This window comes from Phodopus roborovskii, unplaced genomic scaffold (genome assembly GCF_943737965.1).
Source record: "Phodopus roborovskii unplaced genomic scaffold, PHOROB, whole genome shotgun sequence".
Classification (NCBI taxonomy): domain Eukaryota; kingdom Metazoa; phylum Chordata; class Mammalia; order Rodentia; family Cricetidae; genus Phodopus; species Phodopus roborovskii.
The window spans coordinates 8,515,464-8,543,255 of NW_026126424.1; the positions used below are offsets into that span (position 1 = coordinate 8,515,464).

The following is a 27,792-nucleotide window of genomic DNA, read 5'->3' on the forward strand; positions in this document are numbered from 1 at the left end:
GTTACTAAGAGGATACTATTGGAGCATGAAGCACTCTATGGCATCTCAACTGTTTTCATAGCGTTTTTATCATGCCTGCATGGTACTCTTGATGTTATTACTGAATTCTAAAAGCAGAAGCAGATCACACTGGGACATCTGGCAGAGCTGCTATAGGGTGCACGCCTCATGCAGGCCATCTCGCTCCAGACCGGAAGGAACTTAGCAGAACTGCTAGGATGTGCATGCCTGTTGCAGGCCATCTCGTTCCAAACCTGAAGGAGCCTAAGAAGCTTTGCACTCCTCTCAGTCATTTCTCAGTATGATTGGTACAATGTTTTAAAGCTGTGTAATCTAAAATAGCCAATTGGGTTGCTGGGCCATCGTTGCATGTAAAAAGAATTTTTTCTAGTGAAAGCAGCTCTTAGAGGATAATTTCTCGAATGAATTGGAGATGTATGTATATTACATTAAGAAATTTCTGTAAAAGAAATTGTAATCTGGGTACTTAAGGTTACATGACCACATTTCGTAAACCTTTAGTGCGTGTAATTCAATGGTCACAGCAAGATATGTGTCTGTGTGACAGGAGCTACTGAATATACTTGAGAACCTCTGTGTGCCCTTACATCCTGCTTACTGACAGAATTTGATGCAAAGCTTGTTGAGTCTAGGTCCTTGTCAGTCCAGTCATTTGTTCTGTGTTAGAAGTAGTGACCTGAATTGAGTGGAACCCTCTTCCTCATTCTATCCATCACAAGTCTTCATCCACACATGTAATAAGAAGGCAAGATTTTCTAACATAACTTACACCATCTCATCTGTTTAGAACCCTCCATATAAGGTAGCCAACATGATCAAACCTCACTCATTTTGATACCAAAGACAATGTCTTATACTCTGTACTGTTTTCTTGTTTTTTTTCAGACTGTATTTCCTGTGAGTCCTGATCGCTCAATCCAGATGTGCTGCAATGGTGACATAAAGTATTGACTGAGACTAGGGGTGTGGCTGAAACTCCATCCTTCCTCCCATTCTTCTAATGGTGCTTCTTTTGGAATAGCCAAAGAAGTCCACCCAACATGAGTTTTATCATGAAACTTCACAGACACTTTCAGAGAACACTGATTCTGCTTGCCACTTTTTGTGTAGTAAGCATTATTATTTCTGCTTACTACCTATATAGTGGCTACAAACAGGAAAGTGAACTCTCTGGGAGGGCTTCAGAAGTAGACTGTGGTGACCTCCAGCACATACCATCCAGGCTGATGGAAGTGAAGAGAACAATGATTTCTGATGCTTCAAGGACAGACCCCACAGTCCTAGTGTTTGTGGAGAGCCAGTACTCATCCCTTGGCCAAGACATCATTATGATACTAGAATCCATTCGATTCCACTACCACACCGAAATCGCTCCTGGAAAAGGGGACCTTCCAGCCCTTACAGACAATGTGAAAGGCAAATATGTTCTCATTATATATGAGAATATTTTAAAGTATATAAATATGGACTCTTGGAATAGAAGCCTCTTAGATAAATACTGTGTAGAGTATGGTGTGGGTATCATTGGATTCCACAAAACCAGTGAGAAAAACCTACAGAGCTTTCAGTTCAGAGGCTTCCCCTTTTCCATAAGTGGAAACCTGGCAGTAAAAGATTGCTGTATTAATCCTCACTCCCCACTGCTTCGTGTGACCAAATCATCCAAGCTTGACAGAGGTTCTTTACCTGGAACTGACTGGACAGTTTTTCAGATTAACCACTCCACCTACCAGCCAGTAATATTTGCCAAAGTTATGACTCCAGAAAACCTTTCTCCTCCCATCTCTAAAGGTGCTTTTTATGCCACTATCATACACGACCTGGGCCTTCATGATGGGATCCAGCGCGTTCTTTTTGGCAACAACTTGAACTTTTGGCTGCACAAGCTTATCTTCATAGACGCCATCTCCTTCTTGTCGGGAAAGAGGCTGACGTTGTCCTTGGACAGGTACATCCTTGTGGACATCGATGACATATTTGTGGGGAAAGAGGGAACAAGGATGAACACCAATGATGTGAAGGTAAGGGCCTGTTAGCTTAAGAGTTCCTCAGTTGACAACGTCCCTGAGAAAACAGCATGCCTGCCTTCTATAGGACTGAGTTTCCTAGGATGTGGGACTCCTGTTTTATCAAGAGAATTTGGGAGAAATTAGTGTAACTGGTTACTCTCATCTTATATCCCCCAAGATCTTAATATACTTCTATCTGAATCAGGAAACATGAAGATTGTACGAAAATATTGAGTGTGGCAAGATCCAGAAAAGTTTCCTGTGCATTCTTATGACTACAAAGTATAAATCATCTTTGCTTAGTTGCTTTCTAGAAGCTATCCACTTAGAGAACAAAGACCGGTTAAAAGACAAAGTCAAAGTGAATTTGTTTGGCTTAGATAAAGCACACACAAATTTTCAGGAAATGCGGGTCTCAATAAGAAGCAAATTCAGATACTTTTGAAAGTCCAGTATGATGTTTGTTTTACTAGCCCTGAAAAACTGTAACTTGACTGCAGCAGCGAGTTTGTTCACATGAAATCAAAAAGGTTTAGCTTCTCTAGGAAATACCTCTGGCATCGCCTGTGTGTAAACCACACCACTTCTCACTGTGTGAAATTGCCTCCTTTCAAAAAAATAAAAAACAAGTATTTAATTATAGTATAACCCATTGTGCTATATAAAAACTAGCTACATTTCAGTAAGAAAGGCAGTGGAAATTATCTTCATTCATGATGTCTTTCCATTTGATAACAGGACTTTATCTCTGTTACTTTATTACATTGATTTCTCAAACAAGGGGAAAGCTTTGAGTACATAATTTTTATTCTTTATAGCGTTAGCCTTCTGGTAGAATATTTATAACTAAAACAGCTATTGATAATGTTATTTTGAGGGGATACATCAGTAGGTAAATGCAAAAACCTGAGTGTGACTCCCTGGACCTTACTGGTGACAGGAGAGATCTGGAACCTGAAATTTGTACAGTACTAGATCTCTAGATTCATCACTATCCACTACAAAAAGAAGTTTCTCTGACCAAGGCTGAGGGCAGCAGAAATCTATAGATGTAATGATAAATTTTTAGGAGACAACTTGTAACCACTAAAAGCACATCAATAGATCCTCCTCTAAAACCTGTAACTTCCCTAGTCATGTGTTTTGACCAAGTTTATAGTACAAAGGATTGATGATTTCTTCCTGTTATTCAGGCTGCAAATCAAGTCATGGAATCAGCTGATAACCTCCATCAGCATTCTTGACACTATAATGCTATCTTGCTTGACATGTCAGTATACTATGCAGGTTCCAGTGCTGGTTAAGACTGTTAATTAATATTGTATTTTCTCCTGCAATGCCTTCTAACACTGTGGAAGCTAACCAACAAAGAGAGACTTCACTGGGCAGTTCAAGATTAATTTATCTATATGTAGTAATCAAAGTATTCAGTCTTTAACTATATAGCCTTAATGTCTAGTATGGTAGGAAACCAAGAGCAATGGCAATAGAATATATTGTTTTGGTGTCATTTGGAGCATCCTTGACCAATAACTCATAAAGAGGCAATCTAGGTATTGTATACTAGTTTTTAAAGCCTTGATAACCAGAATCCTGCCTGAGAATAATTAGGAGAAGGGAAACCATAGATGAGACCAAGGTTTATTGAGGCGTGGGTTCACATATTAGACTGGTAGCAGATTACATGGGGAAGACTCTGAGTGAAGTTTTAAGGTTTGTATATTTACCGTTCTGTTAATAAAACTATATTATACATTGGGCCTTAGAGATATCTCACTTAGTAAAGAGACTTGCACAGAAAGTCTGAGTTACAGCCCTGAATTCTATGGTAGAAGGACATTGCAAACTCCAGAAGTTGTTCTCAGACTTCTCCATGCTCTCAACAAGGCTGAAAGCAACTTGGTCTTGGTCAAGAAAAGGTTTATTTCAGCTTACAACTTTACTGAGGCGATTCAAGATAGGAAGTCCAGGCAGGAACAGGGAGGCAGGAACTGAAACAGAGGCCATGTAGAAATACTGCTTATTGCTGATCTTCATGGCTTGTTCAGGCTACTTTCTTGGGCAACTCAGGACCACCTTCCCTGGAGTGGCACCACCCCACTAGGATGAGATGTGTCTGGCCCTCCTAGATACAGCATTAATCAGGAAAATGCAGTGTAGACTTACCTACATGATAATTTGATGGGCCAATTTCTCAAATGAAGTTTCTTCTCAGAGGACTCTACCTGTGTCAAGCTGACAAAAAGCTATCCAGCACAAATACACCTACCCACATAATCATTTTGTGTTTTGTTTTCATCATTATTTAATTCTCATGGAAACAATATAAATTAGTATAAGTAACATCACTGTATATAAAGAAACAAGTTCATAAGTCTCATTAACTTTCCTAGGACTAGCCTGTTTGGGAGATTGTCCTTAGGGCACACGCGCACACACACACACACACACACACACACACACACACACACATACACAAACACACACACACATACACACAAACAAACAAATAAGTGAATATTATTTAACCTGGAATAACCCCCCCATGCCAAGTTCCTAACCTTAATCACCCATATCTACAAAAATCTCTTTCACTGTATAAGGTACATACCCATTGTTTTTTTGCTGCAGCTATCACCAATGAAATTCAACGTGCCCACGTGGAGTTTATTGGTGGAGAGAAAAGAAAGGGGGGTAACTGGTGGCCAACTGAAAGCTGGAGAAGTGGGGAGGGAGAGGGAAAAGGAGAAAGTAGAGCTAGAAGGCAAAAGAGAGAGCAAAAAAGAACATAAGTGGGCAGGCTTCTGACTTTTAAAGGGGTCCTTTATACCTGCTTGCAGACTAGTACTCATGGAACCCTGGGATGACTAGACTACTGCCTGAATGCATTCTGCCCAGTGACAGGAGCAGGCCAGGGTAATGACTGAATCCTTACACCCATGGGACCATGTAAGATGCATACCCATCCAGCAATGTAAGGTAGAGAAGGAACATTAATGACATATATCTGACCTAATAATTAATATCGCTATCTAAATCCAGAAATAATACCAATTTATTTGGATAAGCACCAATTAATGGGCATCTTAACAACCCTGAACCCAACATGGGTAGCAGGCAACCTGCCCCGAACTTAGTTTAAGACATTTAGCTTTCTTTACCACCCATGACCACCTGCATAGAGACGTACTACCCACAGAGGCACCCACATAAATTCTTAATCATGAAAACGCCCCCACAGACTTTCCCACAGGCGAATATGGTGGAGGCAACTCCTGCCTCTTCCCAGGTGACCAGTGTGTGTGAGAGACTCCCCAGCACAGCAGCTTGTTGGAGCTAACAGTTCTCTAACTCTTGATCACCACTGTCATTGTGTTCCTTGGAGCTTCCCTGTCATTCTCTTGGACTTCTATCCCTGCACCCTTTCCACCTTCAGTACCATTGTTTTCCTCTAAGTCAGTTCTTTCCCCCTGTGGATTCTACATTCACATCACCCTCTTGAGGCAACAAGGGTGCCCTCACCCTCTATGAAAAGCCTGCTTTGAGTCTCTGGATTCTCGTTCCATCCACTACTGCTGCTTTGCTCATTCCTCATGTTTGTACCTTTATCCTTTTCATGCAGCTGCCTACTATTTTTATTTGTTTTATATATACTGAGCGGAGTCAGCTTTTCACAAAGAGAAAAAATATTGTGGGTAGAAATTAAAGCAACTGGTTAAGACAATGAACAATAACTTATCCAAACTAGCTGTAACAGCAACAATGATGGATTCTTTTATGGTCTTCATCTTGAATTCATCTGTCTACAAAACACCAGAAGAGACAGCTCCAGTCATTCCTCTTGTAGTAATCTAAGGGAAAATTATTAGACTTCACATAGGAAGACAATGTACTCTTGATATTCCAATTGAGTTAACTGACTGGTTTTTTCAGTAAACTACCTTGCTGTTCACAAGGTAGATGATATTCATATCCTAGCAGATGTGTGTTTCTGAGATTCTCCAAGTACCTTTAGGGAATTTTGCATAATCTTTTAATAAAAATTATTGGAAAAATTGGGTGTGGTAGTCCTCACCTTTAACCCCAGAACTCAGGAGGCAGAGACAGGTGGATCTCCATAGAGAGCTGTAGGACAGCCACAGCTACACAGAGAAACCCTGTCTGGAAAAAAAAAAAAAAAAGAGTTGACAATATTAACAGAAGGATTAAAATACATCCTAACCCTAACCCTAGTATAGAGTTACAATGCAATCAAAGACCCTTTGCATAATTTGCTGCCCTGCTTTAGAAATACAGTGAGCACTAAAAGGAGTGACAAAGAAAAGACTTCCCAGTCTGCATTGCCTTTGCTGGCACAGGACATAGCTGTTGCCCCATGTAGAGGGCAGGTAACAATGAAGAATGAAAGCATGATTTCCATTTTTGCAGAGCTAGTGCTCATACATCATTGTCTCTGTAACTCAGAACCACCAGCTTAGGCCCTGTTTTCAGGGACCACTCAGCTGCTCATTCCACTTGAAAATCCCTATTTCCCTGAATCCAGTCTGTCTCAGTGGGTGCTGCTGACAGGAAGCCATTCATCGACACTTCAGGGGAGGAGTTCAGAGCCCCAACAAAGCCCGGTGAGGCCATGTCTTCCTCATGACTGGAGAGACTCCATGCAGCTTTGCTTTCAGGTCAGCAAAACCCTCTAGACTGGTTCTTTGTATAACTGAATGCCGGTAAGGGGCGAAAACAGCTTTAAACTACTCTCCTCCATGCCACTTAAACAAGACACCTTCAACTGTTCAAAAGTGGACTTTTTCTGTGGCTACGACTAAAACATAGACAAATGTTAAACCACTGTTAGTAAACTGACTTATAAATAGTTACAAGGCAAAAACGGTGTTGTTGGGTCTTTGTTTTAGATTTCCTTGAAGAAATTTGCTGCTAGTTTCATCTTAATCTTAGCCATCACTTCTCTGACTAATGTTTAGATACAATTATCTAAATTTGTCTATAAAAACTATCACACTTACTAATGTGAGTCTGTGTCCATAGATCCACAAACTGGAAAAGCACTCACTTAAAATAATGGTTTCTAAAGGCACATATGGGGTTGGGGTGAAAAGTCAGTAAAGCATTAGCTATGCAAGCATGAGAACCAGAGTTCAGTCCCAGCCCCCAACATGAGAAGCTGGATGTGAAGGCGCACACTTGTGATCTCAGAGATGGGGAGGCTGTAGCATCCTCTTGCCTCACTGTGCAGCCAAGCAAGCCTACTCAGAAAACACCAGGCCAATGAGAGACCATTTTGAAACACAAGGTGAATGGCCCTTGGGAACAATAACCAAGGTCCTATGTCCTACATACATACACACACAAGTGAATACACATGTACACATATGCGTACATGTAAACACACATGGGGTGGGAGAGTGTCAAATGTCCTAATCCCACACTTAAAAATTGTAACTTGTTCAAACCAAGAATAACTCAGTTAACATATAATTCTAGTAGAGAAAGAAAACATGTAGGCAAACATTGTCTTAAAAAGACTACATGTTGTAGCATCACAAAATATGTCATCTTGACTTTCTCATGGAAAGGTTAAAATAATGCTATATAAAAACATTTAACTCTATATGTAAATAAATGAACAGTAGCAAGAAGATAGATCAGATTAATAGCTTTGTGAAGTATTCCAACCTAATTCCAGAAGGGTTTTATTTTCACTTGTTTTGAACTTCATACTAAGACTGCATGACAGTGTTTGGACACTCACTACAGACACCTAGAAAACTGTCTGTGAAGTTGGACAGGGTAGTTTTGCTTGAGAGGAGAAACAGAGGGTCATAACAGCTGCTGTCTCCAATAAAAACAAGAGCAATGTTCCAACAAGTTACAAAGGACTTGAAGCCTTGAAGTTCACTAACGATCATCTTTGCAATATTAGCAGGAGAAACCAAGCTGGTCATAGGGATTTTGCTTTTCTAGGATGTACCCATGTAATTGGGCCATATCCATGGTGTCATTATTATAGGTTCAGACACAAGAAGGTGGGTCTCAATTAACAATTATCCCTTTTAAATTGCAGGGCTGTGTCCCATCCCTAATAGTTAACCTGTGCTCTTGGGACTCTATGTGGTTGGAGTACTGCCCTCCAAAGAGAGAGACCCATTAATATAAACAGGTAGAAAAGGATGTGACCAAGCCACTGGATGGAAAGCATTGGCGTAGTAGTCTTCTCCCCTGACTGATGTTACCTGTATGGTTTAAATTGCCAGACTCAAACCATTTTAGAGCCACCAGAATTTTACCTTTGGCTGTGGTTCTGGGCCACATTTGTCCCTAGTATAGAGAAACCACAAAGCACCCAAGCCCAGTTTGGGGCTCCATAGGGTTGAGCTGCCCCTCTGGACCACACAGCTGCAGTCATTTGTCATGTGTGCTCTCCTTGGTATTGCCAAATGTAACCTGAAAGCAGTTAAGCCAAAATCAAAACTGGGAACATAGTGGCGTCCTTCATCTATATAGTCTTTACTCATTTTCCTTTCAAGTAACCAGATCCATCTTCTCATCCCTGAAAACCATGAGCATGCCTCCCCAACAAGGATTTATGAAACCTCAGAGCCTCCACCTTCACTTCTGAGGTTTGCCCAAGTATTCCCCCAAGGCATCAACATAGATCAGTCTATCTCTAGATTCTATTTGTCCCACATTTCTTACACCTGACACTTATAATTGCACTCATTTCCTTTTTTAATCTTCATTATTGCCCCTTTCTAAGGACTTTCTTGAAACCAGTATCCGTGGTCCCTGTTCTTGTCTCTAGTTAGTTTGTCACTTTGCTGAGTGAATCCTTGGCATGGTTCCAGAGATTTGAACCTGACTTGGGCAGTGAGGGAATGAAGAAAAATCCAACATATCAGACAGATACACAGAAAAGTTAAGGCAGACTGTGCTCTCAGCTGCAGAATACCATGACAGTAATATAAACCCACTCAGGGCTTCCTCCGCCCCCTGAAGAATAATGCTTGAAACTTTTAATAAAAAACAGCAATATTAAAAACTGCAGAGCTGAGGAAGCACTGAGTGAGTGAATGTGTGTTCTGTGTCTTGAGTGCATGGGTACTTTTGACATGAGCATGGCCATGTCAAGGACTCATAGCCTCAAATGCATGGGGAAACGAGAAAGCCTTCCCTTCTGGACTATGAAGAATGTTGACAGGGTGCATTCATTTTTACATTGCTGTATATGAAGTAGCTCTTCACAAGGAAAAGATTAAAAAGGTACTTGAACAAAGGACGGTCCTTCCTTTGGGTTAGCATATCAGAAGTTATTTTCATTCATTTCTTAAATAAAAGGGAAAATTAAGTTCCGTGATTTTCCAATCATTTTCCTGTTACTTCACAGAATGTAAGGTAAAAATGCATATTCTTAATTTGGTCATAATCTTTTCCCATTCATATTCTCAGAAAACTTCATGGAAAGTCTTGTAAATTAATTTAAGAACATCATTGATATACAGGGGAAAGCCAAAGAACCACTTGGATATAGGAAGCTTCAGCAGCCAACACTGGATTCTTGGAGAGTGGTCAGTAGACTGGCAGGCAACCCCTAAAGCCCATCCCCAACCCCTGTAACAGTGGCAACAAAAAGAACAGCATCACCTTCATTTCAGGAATTCTGTGAGAATATGAATGAACCCTTGAACCTATAGGCTTTACCAATTAGCCATCGCTAGCCCTGTATCTTCTTCTGAGACTGTGATATTCATTTTGAGATCTCAGTTCAGACCAAGAGACTCTTTAATAAGGGGAGCTCAGCACCAACAGACCTGAGCAGAATGATTACCTAGTGAACTAGAATGAGCAGAAACCCTCTTCTGAGATCTGGAGTTCCCATAACCCTCCCTGTGCTAAAGGTAAGTATGTTCAGATGTTCTGGGTCTTCCTGATGCAACTCTACAAGTGTAAAATTCCAAAGCACTCTATAGTTTCCCAGAAGAACTGATTATCTATCTATTATATAATGCCATCTCTCTCTCTCTCTCTCTCTCTCTCTCTCTCTCTCTCTCTCTCTCTGTGTGTGTGTGTGTGTGTGTGTGTGTGTGTGTGTGTGTGTGTGTGTGTGTGTGGCATTTCACTCCAATGTTTCACAAAAATTATTTTTGTTCTGAAACAAATTTCCTGGACTCTTGCACTTACCAGTTTTGTGTTCTGTCCTGCCCTCAATCTTACAGCACTGAACCACTCTCCTCTTGACTTCCAAATGTTTTCAAATACATGCTAAAGTTTCTGACACTGGCATGTGGGCAACAGAAACAAAATGGAATCGAGGACAGTGCCCACGACTGGGCCAAACAGTACCAAGTATCCTGAGTCCTGGTCCTGCAATGGCTATCAACCATACCCCATAGAAGACTGAGTTTCCATCTCATCTTTAGCTATCATGTCTTGGGCAACACCTTATCTTGTTCACATCAGCTTTCTTCTTGTGTAAAGTCAAAATCATAGCAGCATCTATCTCAGCAATATACTTTAGAGATAAAGAATGTAAATCTGTATGAAGCATTCAGAATAGCACATATCTTGTGATACAATTAAGTTAACTAATGCGTAGTGTGAAAGTTTCAAAGAAAATGGCTCCCAAAGGGATTGGCACTATTGGGAGGTGTGACTTTTTTTTTCGGGGGGAGGGGGATAGGTATGATCTTATTGGAGATAATGGACTGAACCTCTGAGCTGTAAACCTCCACCTCAATTAAATGCTTTCCCCAATCAGAGTTGCTGTGGTCATGGGGTCACTTTACAAAAAAAGAAACTTAGTTAAGACACCTAGCAATGTCAGTTATTAAGGGAGGAAAGTAAACTAGAAGTTCTTTCTTATATCTGGTAGGTTTGTGCTGTGTGTAGATGCCCATATAGACATGCATGGGCAAGGAGAAGTCTTGAATACAAATAGAATTCTCAGGGAAGATGCAAACTAGGAACTCTGTAGAATTTGGATGCTATCCAAAGTCCTGGCATTGGATAAGACATAGTGTGAAAAGAGAGTAGAGAGGAGGAATGGAGGACTGGGCACTCAATAACTAAATATATGGTCCAGATCTGTAATCGCATAATTAGCTTGAGAGTCCAAATCAAATTTCCTATTTTCAGGAAACATCCTATTCCTGAATTATTTCATGGAAGTCTCTTTTGAAGCTGTGGGTCACAGCAGCTATCCACTTTGCATTTCACAGAGACATTCTCCCATCCAATTTAGTCTGCTCATGGTGAAGACCGGCATACTTCTTGCCCTGTAACAGCTTTTCAGTCTCTCAATAAAAATGACTGTTGAGACAGTCTCTTAAAGAAATAATTAAAAGGATGGGTGTGGTGGTGCGCACCTTTAATCCCAGCACTTGAGAGGCAGAGGCAGGTGGATCTCTGTGAGTTTGAGACCAGCTTAGTCTACAAGAGCTAGTTCTAGAGCAGCCTCCAAAGCCACATAGAAACCCCATCTTGGAAAAAAAGAGAAATAATTAAAAGTTCTGTCCTTCACACGGCACCTTAAATTCTAGCAACTAGGGATATAGATTATTTTCCATAGGGGATAATTCTTTTTAGTTTCTCTTTATTGTTTTGGAACCTGTCCTGGAACTGGCTCTGTAGACAAGGCTGGCCTCGAACACACAGAGATTCACCTGCCTCTGCCTCCCAAGTGCTGGGATTAAAGGTGTGTGCCACCAACACCTGGCTCAGTTTTGATCCATGCATATGTGCTCACTTCATTTGAATACATGCTTTTATCTTCAAAACAGTTGACAAGAATTCTCACCTCACAAAGTTTGACAAGGTCTATGTAGCATAAATAGAATTCTCACGTGGTGGTTTCCTTCTTTCTCCGATGGTAAAATTTTCATGTCTTGATCTGTTCATCTCGTTACACAGACCACAACTGCATCTGGGAATATGTGGGTTGATTAGGAGCATGCATCGTGTCCTTGTGCACTTCCATCAGTGTACAGATGTTAGAGGTTGCAGTTACCCAAACCAAATGGCCTAGGTCAGTCCTTTGACCTGGCTTCTTGATGAGATGGAGAGATGAAGTAAGAACGAGATGTATAAGACTACAGGCAAGTTTTCTTACAATAGAGGTTAGTAGAGGGGATGTAAAATAATGCTAAGTGTCAGTATAGTGGACACACACGCTTGCTGCAGTCATCTGTCAGTTATTATGTAGCACACATCATTTACATGCAGGGTAACCCATGGATGTGTTCACACTGGCATGATCACAAGCATTGATGATGGATGTATGTTGCTACAGTGGCTGCTGCTTCACCAGACTGTATAGAAATGCTTCAGCCCCTCTGTGATATAAAACCACCATCACATATAGTCTGTTGATTACCTAAGCACCATCATATGATACCAAATTACACATACAAAATTTACCTTATCAAAGTAGTACACAATACATGTGTGGGCATTAATGTTGTGTGTATGATCTATGGAAACTAAAGGGTACTGTACTATTCATACAAACTGCTGAGTTTTATGTAAATGATTTTACTTTTCTTGAAATGGAAATTTATCACATATAACTGTCAGGATTTGTTCCATGGTGGTATTTCACTGCTTTGGAATAGTCTTAGATAGACATATTCAAATGAAAAGACTGTCTCGTCCTCATTTTCTGCCCCCACCCCAGACCTAACTGTGTTCAGTGACTTTAAAGGGAACAGTGCCTCTTTGCTACATCCGTGTTAATCTACATTATCTGCTTACTGGTACTTGTCACAATGTATTAACTGTGAAGTACACCTCACATTAAATTATCACTTTTCTCTCATTAGTTTTCCAGATAAAGGTTGCCAAGTTACAAACCAACCCATTGGCTTTCTGAACGTACAGATGTAAAACAATTTTCCTCAACATTGAACCTCACAAAGAATTTACTAGCCTTTGTGAATCTAGCATCAGTGTTCATTTTCAAGCCAGGATCAAACATATAAATCACACTGAGCACAGCACAACTGTCTTCAGAAAGCCATTCTTTCTTTGGGGGTGGGAGTTTGTGGTTTCAAGCAATATATTTTCTTTGTTTGGACATATGTGAGTTCCCATCACTTGGCCTTGAGGATGATGATTTTTCCCACCTGCATCCCTGAGCTATTACTTCCATAATCCCTCAAGTAAACAGGATCTTTCCTGGTCCAACATTGCTAATGAGCTTCCTTTCATCAGCTATGACAAGGTGTGAAGTCTGAGAATTCATGTGCAAGCTAACAGTCAGTAGGCCACAGTTTCACAGGTCCTGGCAGGGTTCAGAGAGAATATCAATACCCACAGCCACCATAGGGTGCCACACAGAGGGCTACATTACAGGGGAAAAAATGAACCTCAAACTCGGAGAACTCAAATCTTTTACAGGAGCAGTAAGCCTGAAGGACCATTGCAAGGACATTACAGAGTGAACGCTGTTCATGCTGCTGCTTACAAGGCAAGCAGAATGACACGAGCACAGTGAATGTCTTTCAGCAACACTGGAGGCTTTTCTTCTTGGATAGGGTTAGTTACTTAGTGCTGTCAGCAAGATGGTTCAGCGGGTAAAAGCACTTGCTGCCAAGTCTTATCACCTGAGGCCAATTCCTGGGCTCCATGTGCTGGAAGAAGAGACAAAGTTGTCCTCTGATCTCCTCACTCTCACGTCACACACACACACACACACACACACACACACACACGATAAATTAATGTAACAGGTTTTTTGAGGATTGTTTTCAGCTATAAACATGGGACCCCCAAAACAGGTCTGTTACAAAACATCCTCAGCTCTTACCTTTAAACTAATGAAAATTCAGGTTTTACTTATGTGTGTATTCAGCCTTTGTGTGCCTCAGTCTCCTTGGATATTAAATAATAATTCTTCATTTGAGAAATATTGCGTCTATTACATGAGACAATCCATGTAGAGATCTCCTCACAGATCCTATCATATACAGTATCCATTACAAATATAATAATAATTTTAATCAAATTGAAACACAGTACACTTTAATGAGTGGCACGCAGTTCCTCCTTCATTAACTCTCCTCTGAACCCATTTCCAGATAAACCTTTGGGAGCTCTGGCTAGCCTCTTAGTAGAAGCATTTTCAAGAAAGGACAGAGATAAAGGAAATGGTATTTTTGAAAATTGTTTATGAACTTTAAGTTGATTAGTTGATCTAGAGCCCTGTATACTATTTCATTCATTATCAGTACCATTGTGTGTGAATGTGTATGTGTATGAGAGAGACAAAGAGAGAGAGAGAGAGAGAGAGTGAGAGAGAGAGAGAGCATGCACACATGGGTAGTGTTTGTTTTTATATGTGTGGGCAGACACATGTGCATGGAGATGAGAGGTCAGTGTCAGATGTCTGCCTCTATCGCTCTTCGCTGTCTATTTGAGTCAGGACCTTCCACTGAATCCACAGCTGGCCAGTGAGTCCAGCAGATTTCATGTCTCTGATCACCCAGTGCTAGGCTTCCAAGAGTCATAACACCTGGCTTTTTAAGAGAGTGCTGAAAATCTGAACTCTGGTCCTCATTCTTTCTTGCCCAGCAAGCACTTTACCCACAGAACCAGTTCCTAGCCCTCATAGCAGCTTTTTACAAATAACTATGTTAGAGATGAACAAACAGATTCAGACATTGCTGAAGGCCACAGCTGTGAGTGACAGAGTCAAGGCTCTATACTCAGCTTTTACTGTCCTCAACCCACTCTCATCTTTCGGCGTTGCCTGTGGTTTGGAAGGGAAAGACCTCCCCACTCTCCAGATTTCCCTATTGGGGGGATAATAGTTTCTCAGTGGGAAAATTAATTGACTGTTCTTCTAAAAATGGTGCCTGCCTCTGTACCTTTGACTTTATTTCCTTTTGAGGAAATTATGAAGTAAAGGTCAGAGAATACAACGTAGCATATACATGGTGTATAAGGACAGAGACTGATGATTAATTTTGAATGTGAACGTGCCACAACTCCCTATCACTGGAATGAGAGTCTCTATTAAGTAACTGCTTTTATGAGATTGGTCCGCTATGCATGTCTTTGGGTGATTGTCTCGTTCACTAATTGATCTAACCCATTCCACTGTGGACAGCACTATTTCCTAGACAGGGGACCCTATGCTGTGTAAATATGAGAGAACTAGCTGGAAGCAGATGGTGTGAGTATGTTCCTTTCTCTCCCCTTTGACAATGGATGTGCCATGAACAGCTGTCTCATGCTCTCACCCATGTGACTTTCCTATAATGATAGTCTGCAATGTGGATTTATGAGCCAAAATAAATCCTTTCCTCCCCTAGGTTGTCTTTGTTCAAGATGTTTGACCAAAGATATTCGACCCAAAATAAATGATAAACAAGTATTTATTGGGTATTAAGGAAACACACAGATAAGAGTAAATAACTGCTGTGGTCCTCCTGCTCTAGAAGATGCAGTTTAAACAGTGACAGAAATGAAATTAGAACAGAGAGCTAATGCACAAAATAGGACTACCGCTAATCAAACTATTCTGGGCTGGAGTTCGGTGCTGAGTGACTAGGTTTACATCACTCTTGTCCATTTCTGTTTTTTAAAGTCTAACTAAGCAAAGTGATGGAGGTGTTAATTTGTTTCATTACCCAAACCAGTGTATGCTACATAACTTCTGTCACTTGTCAGACTTTCCTGGAGAGACAATAGCATGCCCACATCTTCTCACCACAGAAGGAGAGCCCACAGTAGACCAAAGGGTTGGACCAAAGGCCAATTTGGTGAAGCAATGACTTTTTATTGGAGTTAGTGAAGGGGCTATAGCAGGCCTGAGCATGGCAAACATGGCTTTGGCAGGCCTTGCCCTTCCCCCACTCCCTCTGCCTTGCTAAACTGTCCGGTAATATTCCTAAACTAGTCACCAAGTCTATCCCTTTCTTTGGCCACTTCCTCCCCTTGAGGCTGATTACCAAGGTCCTCCTATCCAAGTATTGAAATCCAAAAATCAAACCTCCCTTTGGCTCACCCAATTAACATGCCCATTTAAAATTAAACACCCCATCCTAACACAGAGTTTCCCTTTTTTTAAACCCCCATTTGCCTGTGGGCCATGTCTGTCTCCTCTCTGTCCAGGGGAAGTCCTTTGTCTCTCCTGGGTAAACATGCCTTCCCCTCCCCCTTGTTCCTTTTCCTTTCTCTTTTGTCCTCTAGCGACTGTTTTCATCTCTTAGTCCCTTCAAATTAATCTTCAAATTAATCTTCTTTGTGGTGAGAACTTGGTCTTGGGATGTGCTGTGCCAACTTTTCAGTCCTTTCGATTACTAACAGGCGTATTGTGAGGGGCTAGTTACAAGGATCAGGTAAAACTCAAGAGCAGCTATGTCACCAGAAAGCCACGCCATCATGGCTGATGACGACTCATGAGAACCTGGAGTTCTCATACAGCGATCACTTATCGCCAAGACTCACTCACAGTTATACTGCAGGGTAAGGGTCCCCAAGAATCTTCTAAGCTTCCATTCCATAGGATATGTAGTCTTTTGTCCCCCACCCCTCCCCGTCCTTGTGCTTTGTCACCCGAGCCCACGAGCCAGCCCTTATCTCCTGCAACAAATGTTTCAATTTGTAGAGAGTGTTGAGAGAAGGAGGAACATACCACAGAACATCTTCATGTTGCATACCTTAAATATGTGCCATAAAAGAATATATAAATGCCTGGGCTGTTTGCCCAGCGGTAGAATATGCACACAACATGCACAAAACCCTGGGCTCCACCAGAAAAAAACATACTCACAGTATGTTCCACTTGAGAAGTACTTAGTGATCCAAAGCCACTTTTGTACCACAACCTACACCAGGCCAGTAGGTTCAATCAACATATTTTTCACTCTCTTCGAATACATGATTCCTAGTTCAGCACCTCTCTCAGTGTCAAAAAAACACAAATCTAATTTTTGTTCTGTGGTATAGCTTTTTACAAGAGGCACTTTATTAAACAGAAAATATGATGTGGCATAAACCTGTAATCATAACAAAACCCTTATTCAGATAAATTTCAAGAAATCACTTTTTTTTTTCCATTGAAGAGAAAGTCTCTATAGTTACATTAAAACAAAGGTGAAAAATGTTCCTTTTTTTATACCTACTTCCAGGAGAATTTTTTTTTCATATCAACTGCTCCAAATATGAGTGAAGTTAAGGCAGGAACTCAAGCAGGACAGGGACCTGGTGGTAGGAAGTGACAGGGAGAGCAGGGAGGAGTGTTACTTACTGGCTTGCTCCTCGTGGTGTGCTTAGCCTACTTTCCTATAGCATCTACCCACGGAGAGCTGGATCTTCCCACATCAATCAGCAATATAATCAAAGAAAAAAGAAGCTACCAACTTAAGAGTGGGGGGCGTGGGAGTGCTTGAGGGTGGGGCAAGTGGGGTGGACTATGGCAAAAAAAAAAACAACAACAACAACAAAAAGAATAACTTGTTCAAATTGATATAAAACTAGCCAACACGGATAATGTAGGTGTTCTATGGTCTGTATCAGTCTGGAACCTCAGTCCATGCCACCCACATTTAGGGTGCATATTCCCACTTCAGTTAAATCTAAAGAGATTCCCTGGCAGACATGCCCAAAGGTTTGTCTCCTAAGTCATTCATAATCAGCATTAACCATCATACTCCTGAAGTCACTTTGTTTATGCTTTTTGAAACAGTATCACCCTAGTCCAGCCTAGCCTTGAACATGTGGCAACCATTCTTCCTAGGCCTTTCAAGTGCTACAAATCACAGATGTGACCCACTATGCCTGGCTTTGAAATCATCATTGAAAATAGCAGATCATATGAGCAATCTTCTGAAATAATGTCTCTGTTTCTCAAAAACTTCATAAAGTTTCTAGTGAGAGAGTTCAGACAGTAATCTCAGAGCTACCCACAGGTAGACATTCTGTTCCTGTCATTGAGACTAGTTCCTGAAAACAGACTCATGACATGATAGAGAAAATACACGAGGAGACTCACAGCCCTGAATTGATAAATCATTAAATCCAGGAATGTACCATTAACTCAAGTTGATCTTTCTTGTGTTGTGATTAACATGGTGGCTATAGTTATTTGAGACAATGTGTCTAGCTAGCTTGCCTGCCTTAAAGCCCTGGCCCAGGCTGGCCTCCAGCTGCATGCCGTCCTGCCTCTGTCCCCCACCCCCACTCCCCAACACCTCATCCATGTGTTGGGATTAAAATAGTTAGTCGCCAAGCTCACCTACTGCTATTATTGTTAGTTGTTTGTTTTATGTGGTTTCCTTATTAAGAAAAGAAATCTCCACTTTCTTGGTTTTGTTTTCCTTTGGACTTTGGACTTGGTTTTGTCTCATCCCCTTCCGGTTTGCAGGGGAAATAACACCAGATACATCTGCTAGGGTCCCACAAGAAATCAGAACAGGAAACAACTGAACACAGCATTTCACTGGACCCATGTTGTCTGCTCTCCCCAAAAGCCAATACTGCTTAAGCTTTGGGCTGTTTCACTGAGATCTCTAGAGAGTTCCATCAGTACCTCAGTGAGGCCTTGAGGAGATGCTTTCCCAGGGTTTCTCTGGAGATTTTTGTTAAGTTCCATGGTAACACCATATGTAGAAAAGTTTTGTTATTTTACTTGAATGCAACAAAAAGTAGGCTATTCATTGTTTTAGATGCACACTGCTCTCCTCTGGCTATTTCTGAGAAATGTTGTGAATTTATAAATATGATGTCTATGGATAGATAGATATAGATATATAAATAGAGCTTTTGTTTCTTTCATACAGTGCTCTTTTTTTCTTAATTTTTACATTGTGTGTATATGTGTACATGTGTATATGCCATTATGTTTATGTAGAGGGGTCAAAGACAACATATAGAAATCAGTTCTTCCCTTCCACCACGTGATAGAACTCGGGTTGTCAGGCTTGGTGATAAGCATCCTTACCTCTGAGCCATCTTGCCCCTCTTCAGTGTTTCCATAAGTATATGGAAGTCCATCCATTTCGTGGAGGTTCCTTCCAAAGTCTACTCCATAGCTCTGTGTATTTTCTTTTTTTTCCACTGTAGGTAAATTATATTTATTTTTTATATATTTATTGTTTTTTTCTTATTTTACATATTGATCCCAGTTCCTTCTGTCTCCCTCCCAAACCCCCCAATTCCCCTTCCCATCCCATTCACCACCCACTCCACAGGGAGGGCGAGGCCTTCCAGGAGAATGATAAAAATCTGTTAAGTCATTTAGAGTAGGGAATAGGCTCTCCCTCCTGTCCCTAGGCTAAGGGAGTATCCCTCCATGGGGAATGTGATCCCAATGTCCTTTTGTGCACCAGGGATACATCTTGGTTCCACTGTCAGAGGTCCCTTAGACTGGCCAGGCCTTCTAACTGAGATCCATGTTCAGGGGGTCTGAGTTGGTTCAATGCTGATTCCCCAGCTATCAGACTGGGGTCCATTAGCTCCCCCTTGTTCAGGCCAGCTGTCTCTGTGGGTTTTTGTAGCCTGGTCTTGACCCCTTTTCTTATCACTCCTCCCTCTCTGGATTCCAAGAGTTCAGCTCAGTGTTTAGTTGTGAGTGTCTGCTTCTGTTTCTATCAGCTACTAGATGAGGGCTCTAGGATGGCATATAAGTTAGTTATCAATGGGTAAACTAAAGAAGGTGAGCAGTGCTTTTGTTGTGGTTGAGAAGTTCAGGAATTAACTCATACCTTTATGCAAGGTTGCTAGGAGTACTCTGACAGTGCCTTTATTGTTGATAGAGCAATTACATCTCACCAAAGACAAACAGAAGACTATTGATCCTATAGGTCTATTACATGACAGCTCATGTTCACAGACTTAGGAAATGGCAAGTTTAACTACATAGTAGTCATCCATTTCTATTATCAGAAAATGCCTGAGGCAGGTTAACTTTGCAAAGAAAGAAAGTTTCTAATTCATAATTCTTGTGATTTAAGTGCATATATTAGCATTGGTCCTAATCTTGTGAGGGCTTTGTTGGTTGTCATAACTGATAAACATGCAAATAGGAGGAAGCAAACAAAAAGCAAGAGACTGAGTGAGTGCATTTTCTTGACCTGTGGATGCTTCACTGGACCTCACCTTGTGAAGGTCTCACAACTCCCAGTGCTATCATGCTGGGAACCAAGATGCCAGCAAGAGAATTTTGGGAGACAAACACCTGAGCCTCTGCTGAGGCCTCTTCTCACTGTCCCACTGAGCATAACTCCACCAGGGCTCCAGGCAGAGATTCATTTCTGCTGGCCTCTCAGCCTGTCTTTTGAAATCGCAGGGGCGTCTACCATGACACTTCACTCTTACATTGTGTACAAGCTGAAGTACTAGCAATGCCTAGGCTGCTTGAAATCAGGCACAGTCAGAGAGCAGTACCCTGGAAAATAAGCTGTGGGGTCCTGGGTGGTTCTCAATGGCGAATTCAACCCCTGAAACAAATCTTCACTTCATAGTGGCATCATCTCTGTCAAGGGCCACTGTCACTCCAACCCACCCCAGCCCACCCCACCCCAACCCATCCCAACCCACCCCAACCCATTTCACTCTACCTTGACTACATCATCTGTAGAGGCACATGTGGAATTACAAAACAACATCACCAAACAGAAGCCACAAAGTGTGGGTCCCATAAAGCCCTTTCAAGTTTTCTCTACTTAGCCTAAGGATCCTGCCAAGCCCTCCTAATGTTTCCAGAGAAACCTTGCCATGCCAAGAACCAAGATTCTAGGAGGCAAACCTACTTCCAGTAGGCATGGCCTACTCCTACTTAAAATTGGCAATTTGGGAAACAGCATAAAAAGAACATTCTAAAGGATTTTGAAAGTTTTTTAACCAATGCTATCTTCCTCTGAATCATTCTGCATTCAACATTGACTGTGGTCAAGTGAATGGAAAAAAAAATCAGCTTTTGGAAGCTAAGTGTTTTTTATGTTCGGTGTTCCTCTTCCTGAGTAACGCAATATGCACCTTTCATTGTTCCTTAATTACCTAAAACTTAGGAGACACAGACAGCTGTATCATTGACTATATTTTAATTTCAGTCTTACTTGAAGTTATCTTTATAAAGGAAAAATAATTTTATTGTTAAGGACCTGAGGAAGGCTCTCTCTGGAGAAGTCAAAATGTCATTAATTTCCATCTGTGCTGGGTCACTGAGAGCAAAAGACCATTTAGTGTATGGTCTAAATAGAACAAAACAATGGCATCTTTCCCAGTTTTAGAGTCACCTTGCCAATTACAGCCCAGAAATATAAATCAAACCTGTGACTTATTAGAAGAAACAGTGGCCAGAGGTCACAAAATGGATGTGTTCTCCAATATTGTGCTCAGTGATTTCAGGAATTAATGTGTGGGTTGATCCTGTGCACTTCACTAAGCTTGTGTGAAACTTCCATATCAGTTACAAACAATGTCTGAAAAGCATTTATATTCTGATATGTTAACTTCTTTCCTCGAAGTGGCATGAGATGAAATATTTTACAGAAAGTGGTACATTAGGGATGCAAAAAGCTGGTTTGGTGAGTCAGTAGAGTGCTGGGCAAGCCTGGAGACCTGAGTATAAGCAGCAGCACACAGAAGCCAGGCAGGATGGTGATGTTTGGAACCTGATCTTTGCTTAGAAAGCAAAAATCTCTCTAGTTAGGTTCTATGGCTTGGGTTATGCTCTATACCCAAAGCAGAAATGGAGGTCATCTTTATGGAAAAAAAACTCCTAGGTCTTTGCTTTCCATGGGTAGCAAGTGTCCACCCTCAGGACAATGCCTGCTGCAGGACAACCAGGCCAAGCTGTTGTCAGTGCTCATAGACTTATATCCACTGCTAACTGTCCTGTAATTGGTGCCTGTTATCTCTGTTGCTCCGTTACTGCAGTGACACAATATAACAAACTTATAAATCAGTGAACTACTCATGCTTTCCTCATTTTAATTTTCTTCCATTTTCTACAACAAGAAAGCAGACTCGGGAAAGATACTTGGTCAAAGTGAAAAGTTACTCAGTGTCCTTGGAACTGGGATCCGGTCCAGGTTTTTTTTTTTTTTTTTTTTTTTTTTTTTTTTTTTTGATTTTGATTTTAACCCCTAAACTGCATTGGAACATCATTAATTTTAACACAGAACTGTACTTCAGTGTCAAGCTTAAAATTCTCAGACAAAAATCTCAAGCATTCATGGATTTACTCAATAAGTATTCCATTACTCTGGATAAAATACAAATGAAGAAACAGTCAGACTCCCTACACTGGAGCCTCATAGGCTCAGTGGAAGTAGAGAGAAAGGAACAATAAGTGTGCATGATAACATCTCGGGGTCTGGCCAGTCTGGTGGAGAAACCAATTTGAAGCAGAGGACATGAGGAAGCCTGGGCCTCGGGGCTATAGGAGTACCTGTGCAAAGGTTTCCAGGCCATTTTCTTCATTTCAGAACAAAGCTCCTTGGTAATGCACTGTGTAAAGGAAGACATAAAGGATTCAGATGTGACAATATAAGGAGAGTTTCAATGACAGAGAATAAACAGGAAAAGTCAGGGCCTAGACACCAGAGAGCCCTTGTCCTGACTCCCTAGTGATGAGAAGGCCTGCTGCTGAATCTGAGAAGGATTGACATCTAAATTACTTTGACATTGGTAATTAATTCAAGGATGCCATTTGACAATGAGAACAATTCTTCCAAATTTTTATTTTAAATTATCATGATAACTTTATACATTTGTTAAAGCATAGAAAGATCTTTTTTTAAAAATCTCATTTTCTCCTCAAAACATCCTGTCACTGAATGACAGATTTAATTTGATTATCCCAGCAACTAACAAAAGATATGACACATAGTAGACATTCCCTAAATGTGACTTGAATTAGCAATATGACTTAGAATTCTATGGTAGGACACTAACTCTCACTGAAGCACAATGAACAGACATTGTGAGAGGGATGTGTTCTCTTCTCCCTGTACCCTAATTTGCATATGTGTGTGATTTTTTTTTCTGCTGATTTACTCTTCCCCTGTCTGATTCTTTCATTAACTTCTTCAACATTTTTCTTTGCAATCAGTTTACAGAATTTAATTTGTTCTGTCCTCAGAAACTAGATCATGAATCCTACCAGAATAATGTGAAAAGGGAAGTGATTCAAAACAGCAATTATCTTTCTTAAAAATTAAAGCTACCTTAATGTGTTAGGGTGCTGTAATAAAACGTCCCACACTGGTAACTTGTGCACGATAGACTCTGTCAATCTGAAGGTTGGATGGCGGTGGCAGCAGCTTCCATATGCATAGAAGCCTGCCTATGCCTTTCTTTCCAAATGGATTTGTGTTGCCACAATACCAAGCAGCAGACGCTGATGTCACACCCTCCTAGTGGACAGGAAAGAAAACCATCAAATCTAGTTCTGTGTGGGGACCCCAGTTTATCCCACAGGTCCCCATTTTCATGACTCCATCATTCTAAAACCCCTCTGGATATTACACATGGGTGACTAGATTTCAATACATGAACTTTGATATCACATATCACATTCAGGTCAGAACAAAATTCAACTTTTCTGTTTTCCTTCCTAGTAGCTTCCTGATCTTATGGGCTTTGTAGGTTCTAGAGGAATAAAACTGTCAGGCAAAGTAGGCATTTATGTTGTTTCTTTCCCTGACTTGTATCAAAGGAAACTATAAGGCATTTTAATTCAACTAAGACAAGTTCTGCAGTCTAGTGTGAAGCTCTGCAAAGGGGTTCTTCAAAAGATTTATCCTGGGTCTGTGTGAGCCACTCACAGCTTACAGGTTTCCGAGTCTCACTTTCCCCAACAAGGGCTCTTATCCATAGTAATGATTTACCCACCTGCTTGATTTACTTTGCAATGCATATATATTTCAAAATATGACACTTTATACTGTGTGTGTGTGTATACACACACATATATAAAGCTGGGAGTTTTCTTTTCTATAATAATGTAGAAGACAAAGGAAAGCCACACAAAGATTATGTAATCAGACACCTGGAAAACTGAGTAAACCTTGTACATGGGAAGAGCTTATCTCTAAGAAGTGGTGAAAAGTACTGAAGGCCTTGAGAGGCAAGAAATGGCCAGGTTTCTCATGGAGGCCAGCGTGGCCAGAGCTGGGTGAACAAGAGGACAGACATGGAAATAAAACTGAAGCCAGAACCAGGTTCAGGGAAGCAGTTGTCAGCGCCTACAGACAGCCTAGCTGTGTGAACAAACCCTGTGAATAACTTTCTTGATACCAGCATGGACAGAAGACAACTATTGGGGCATACATGCTGTTGTAGAACAGGGCCCAAAGACACTCATTTAGTAATCATATAAACCCACACAGACATCAGTGCTCAGGGCTGTAAACTCTAATTCTTCTGTTCACAGAGGTGAAGTTCACTGTCATCTAATTAATCATTAGTTAAAATTAGAATAGTGAGTGTTAGCATTTTTATTCCCAGGCACAGCTACTACCTCTACCTAGTCCAGACATTGACCATCCATCATGTGGACCTCATACCCATGTCTCATTTCACCTCACTCCCAGACCCTGGGAAGCAGTTTGTGCTACTTTTCTGTGGATTCCTATACTGCACGTGAATAGACTCATACAGCACACAATGTCCCTGCCTGTGTGTTCACTTAGCTTGCTTGTGAGGTTTATCTGTGCTATGACATATATTGGTACATTGGTTTCATGGCTGGATACTATGACATAGGATACGTGTGCCACAATTTGTTTCTCCATTCATCCATCAGTGGATATTTGGTGTCATTTTCATGATTTGCTGATTATGACTCTTGCTACTATGAACTAGTGTACAAACATCTGTCTAAAAACTGTTTGGTGTTTGGAGTATCCCCCTAGAAGTGGAGCTACTGAATTATAAAGTGATTCTATGTAGCTTTATAAGAAAGCAGCAAGCAATTGTCCTCAAAGGCTGGACCATTTTCCATTATGAAATGATGGCTCTCTAGTCACCTTTGGACCTTATGAGCACCAGCACCCTCAAATCTACCTTCCCAAGGCTGGAGCTACCTAGCCTAGGTTGTATGCTTTACCTGGCCAGGCAGTATGATTAGCTGCTTCTCCCAACCTGGTTGAAGTGAAACTTTATATATTTAGCCATGGAAAAAGGTTTTAGAAGAGGGGAAAAAAAACAAGAATTCACATCTCAGTTTGAGTCTCGGGGTGGGGGGAGATAAAAAGACCAAAGCTGCAATTGGAGACAGCCATGTGGGCAGAGTCCCCCTCTTGAGTCTTTGTTCTGTTCAAATTTTCAACTGATCTAGTAAAGCTCCCTGATCACAAGAAAGGTATGATTCTACCAATTCTGATGTTAATCTCCTCCAAAAAACAGCCTCTCAGACACCAACTACCTGGGTAACGCATATCCATTCAAAGTGAAATGAAAAAATTGAACACAGATCACTTCATCGCCAGTGAAGTTCCTAGAATTCACTGCTGCTGAATTCACCCAGTCCTCAAAAGTTAGCTTTTTTTTTTTTTTTTAAGAATATTTTGATTTGAAAACACACAATGTCTATAACTTAGGTAGTTAGTGGAGCTATTACCTACCTCCTGCCTACTGTATGCCAGGAATCTACTAAGCTAATAGTCTTCAGCACCTTTTCAGATGCTGAAGAAAATAACAGGTCCATGATGAACTAGAGCTACCGTGAAAGATCAACATTTCAAACAGGAAACACAGTGCCTGTCCTTAGAGTGAGGTGTGACACTACACACAGGAAAGTCACAGGGGCTCAGTGTGTGCCGCTCAGTGTCTGGGCTAGAACCCTGCAGTCTGTGCTCTGGAGAGCTTTGCATGTGAAAGACTGCTATGTAATAGCAAATATTTTAAAGTATTGAAACCATTGTGATAGTATAACTCTTTTCTACATGGTAGATTTGTGAGTTATAGATGACAGTTTCCGAAGGGTGTTACACTGAGATTGTGAACTATTTTTGCCTTTGTTTCTTTAAAATCAATCCCAAGAACACTGACACAGGACACGCTTTATTAAAAAAAAAAAAAATTTAAAAAGCAAAGAAGTGTTTTCTAATTTTATTTTTCAACTTGGGTTATATTGACATTTTTATCAAGATTTCAGTCTATAAAAAAAGCAAAATCAGAATTTAAAAACTACTACAAATAAATACATGAACATACAGATGCTCCCAAGCCTCTGGATTTCATGATTAATTGATCAAAAATTACTCCTATCCCACTAGACAAACATGCTTGCAAAGCTGGCTCCTGACATCATGCTGAGAGACTATAAATGTAGCCACTGCCTCCTGGAGTGAATAGGCAAGCCTCAGCACCACTTTGCTTTTAAAGTGGAAGTGGTGCTGAGTGCCTTTTCCATGTGTGTTTCTAAGTTCTTAGCATTTTCACTTCTTCAGAAGAATAGATAACACTATTTACATGTGTTAAAGTATTTCTATGCCATATAAATTTTTTTCTAAATAGTTAAATAAGTCATAGCTAATAGTTCCCTAAAGCTGCTGTATTATAAAGACTTGTGAACTGCTTTGTATACTTATTTTTTTTTCCTCTTAAAAGTACATCAGTATTTTGCCTATTGATGTGTATCAGCTAAACACTAAGTAAAATGTGCATTAAAAACTCACTCAGTGAACAATAACACTTAATAACTTTCTGTTTCCTAGTTACAAGTCATTTTTACCAATTTCAGTCCAAAAACTGTTTGAAGGAAAATAACCCTCAGCACATAATTTAAAGTTTATGCATAATGTATGATCTAGATAAGTTAAAAGATGTAACAATTTAGTATCGCTATGTAATTTCCCCTTACCTTCCACAAATACATACATGTCCTTACTCTGCTAATACAGAGCAAACAAAAATTCCTGTGGGGAATGAAGAATTCACTAACATTATTTATAAGGCCTCAGACCCTGTGATGGTATTGTCATATAGCTGTTTGGTGAACCTCCACTTTATTGCTAAAGAGACACTGGGAATAGAGTGGAAAACAGTGGGCATAGGACTTTTGTTTTTCACATGGGTAGCAAAAGGAAACAGAGATGGAATTTCAAGCTTGGTAAAAGGGGCAAAGGGCCATCCCAGAGCCACAGCTCCTTTTCTACGTGCTAGGGTTTTAAGGACTTGGAGTCCTTTTTGTTTGTCATCTGAAATGGGTTACACTATTAGACTGAGTAGTTTTGATGCTTGGATTCAGATATGTGTGACATACTCTATAGGTCATCATAAATAGCTACCCAATTGCTTTTATTTAATTTAACAAATATAGATACTAGTGTTTTAGGTAATACATATTTTCCCTCTGGCTCAAAAACATACTTGTATAGTTTGGTTTCTGTGAATGTGATAAAACACTGACCAACACAAACTTGAGTAGAAAGGGTTTATTTGGCCAATCAAGGGAACTCAGGGCAAGAACCTGCAGGCAGGAGCCAAAGCAGAAATCATTGCTTAGAGGAATATTGCTTATTCGCTGCTTGCACTGCTTGGGTTACAGGGCCTGCTTTCTTACACAGTTCAGGACCACCAGCCAAGGTAGTTCCATGCATATCACTCAGTAACCAAGACAATGCCCACAGATGTGGTCACAGGCCACAGCTCCTCAGTTAGCTTCCCTCTTCCCAGGTATTTCTAGTTTTTGACAAGTTAATAAACTAACCAGTACAATGCTCAACACTAAAATATCTTCATCATCTTTGACTGGCTTATCAACCTAGTCTATTCACTTACAAATGATGAAATGGTTCAA

The 27,792-nt window shown here is 40.6% G+C and overlaps 1 protein-coding gene across 1 annotated transcript in view; it reads left to right on the forward strand.

The window, feature by feature from the left end:
- The first annotated feature begins 921 nt into the window (after positions 1-921).
- The window catches only part of Ndst3 (N-deacetylase and N-sulfotransferase 3), a 132,954-nt gene continuing 106,083 nt past the window's right edge, over positions 922-27,792 (forward strand). Inside the window, exon 1 of the mRNA XM_051185558.1 lies at positions 922-2,042. Within this exon, the coding sequence (XP_051041515.1) occupies positions 1,062-2,042 (981 nt within the window). The 5' untranslated portion in view covers positions 922-1,061. The remainder of the gene's footprint in view (positions 2,043-27,792) is intronic.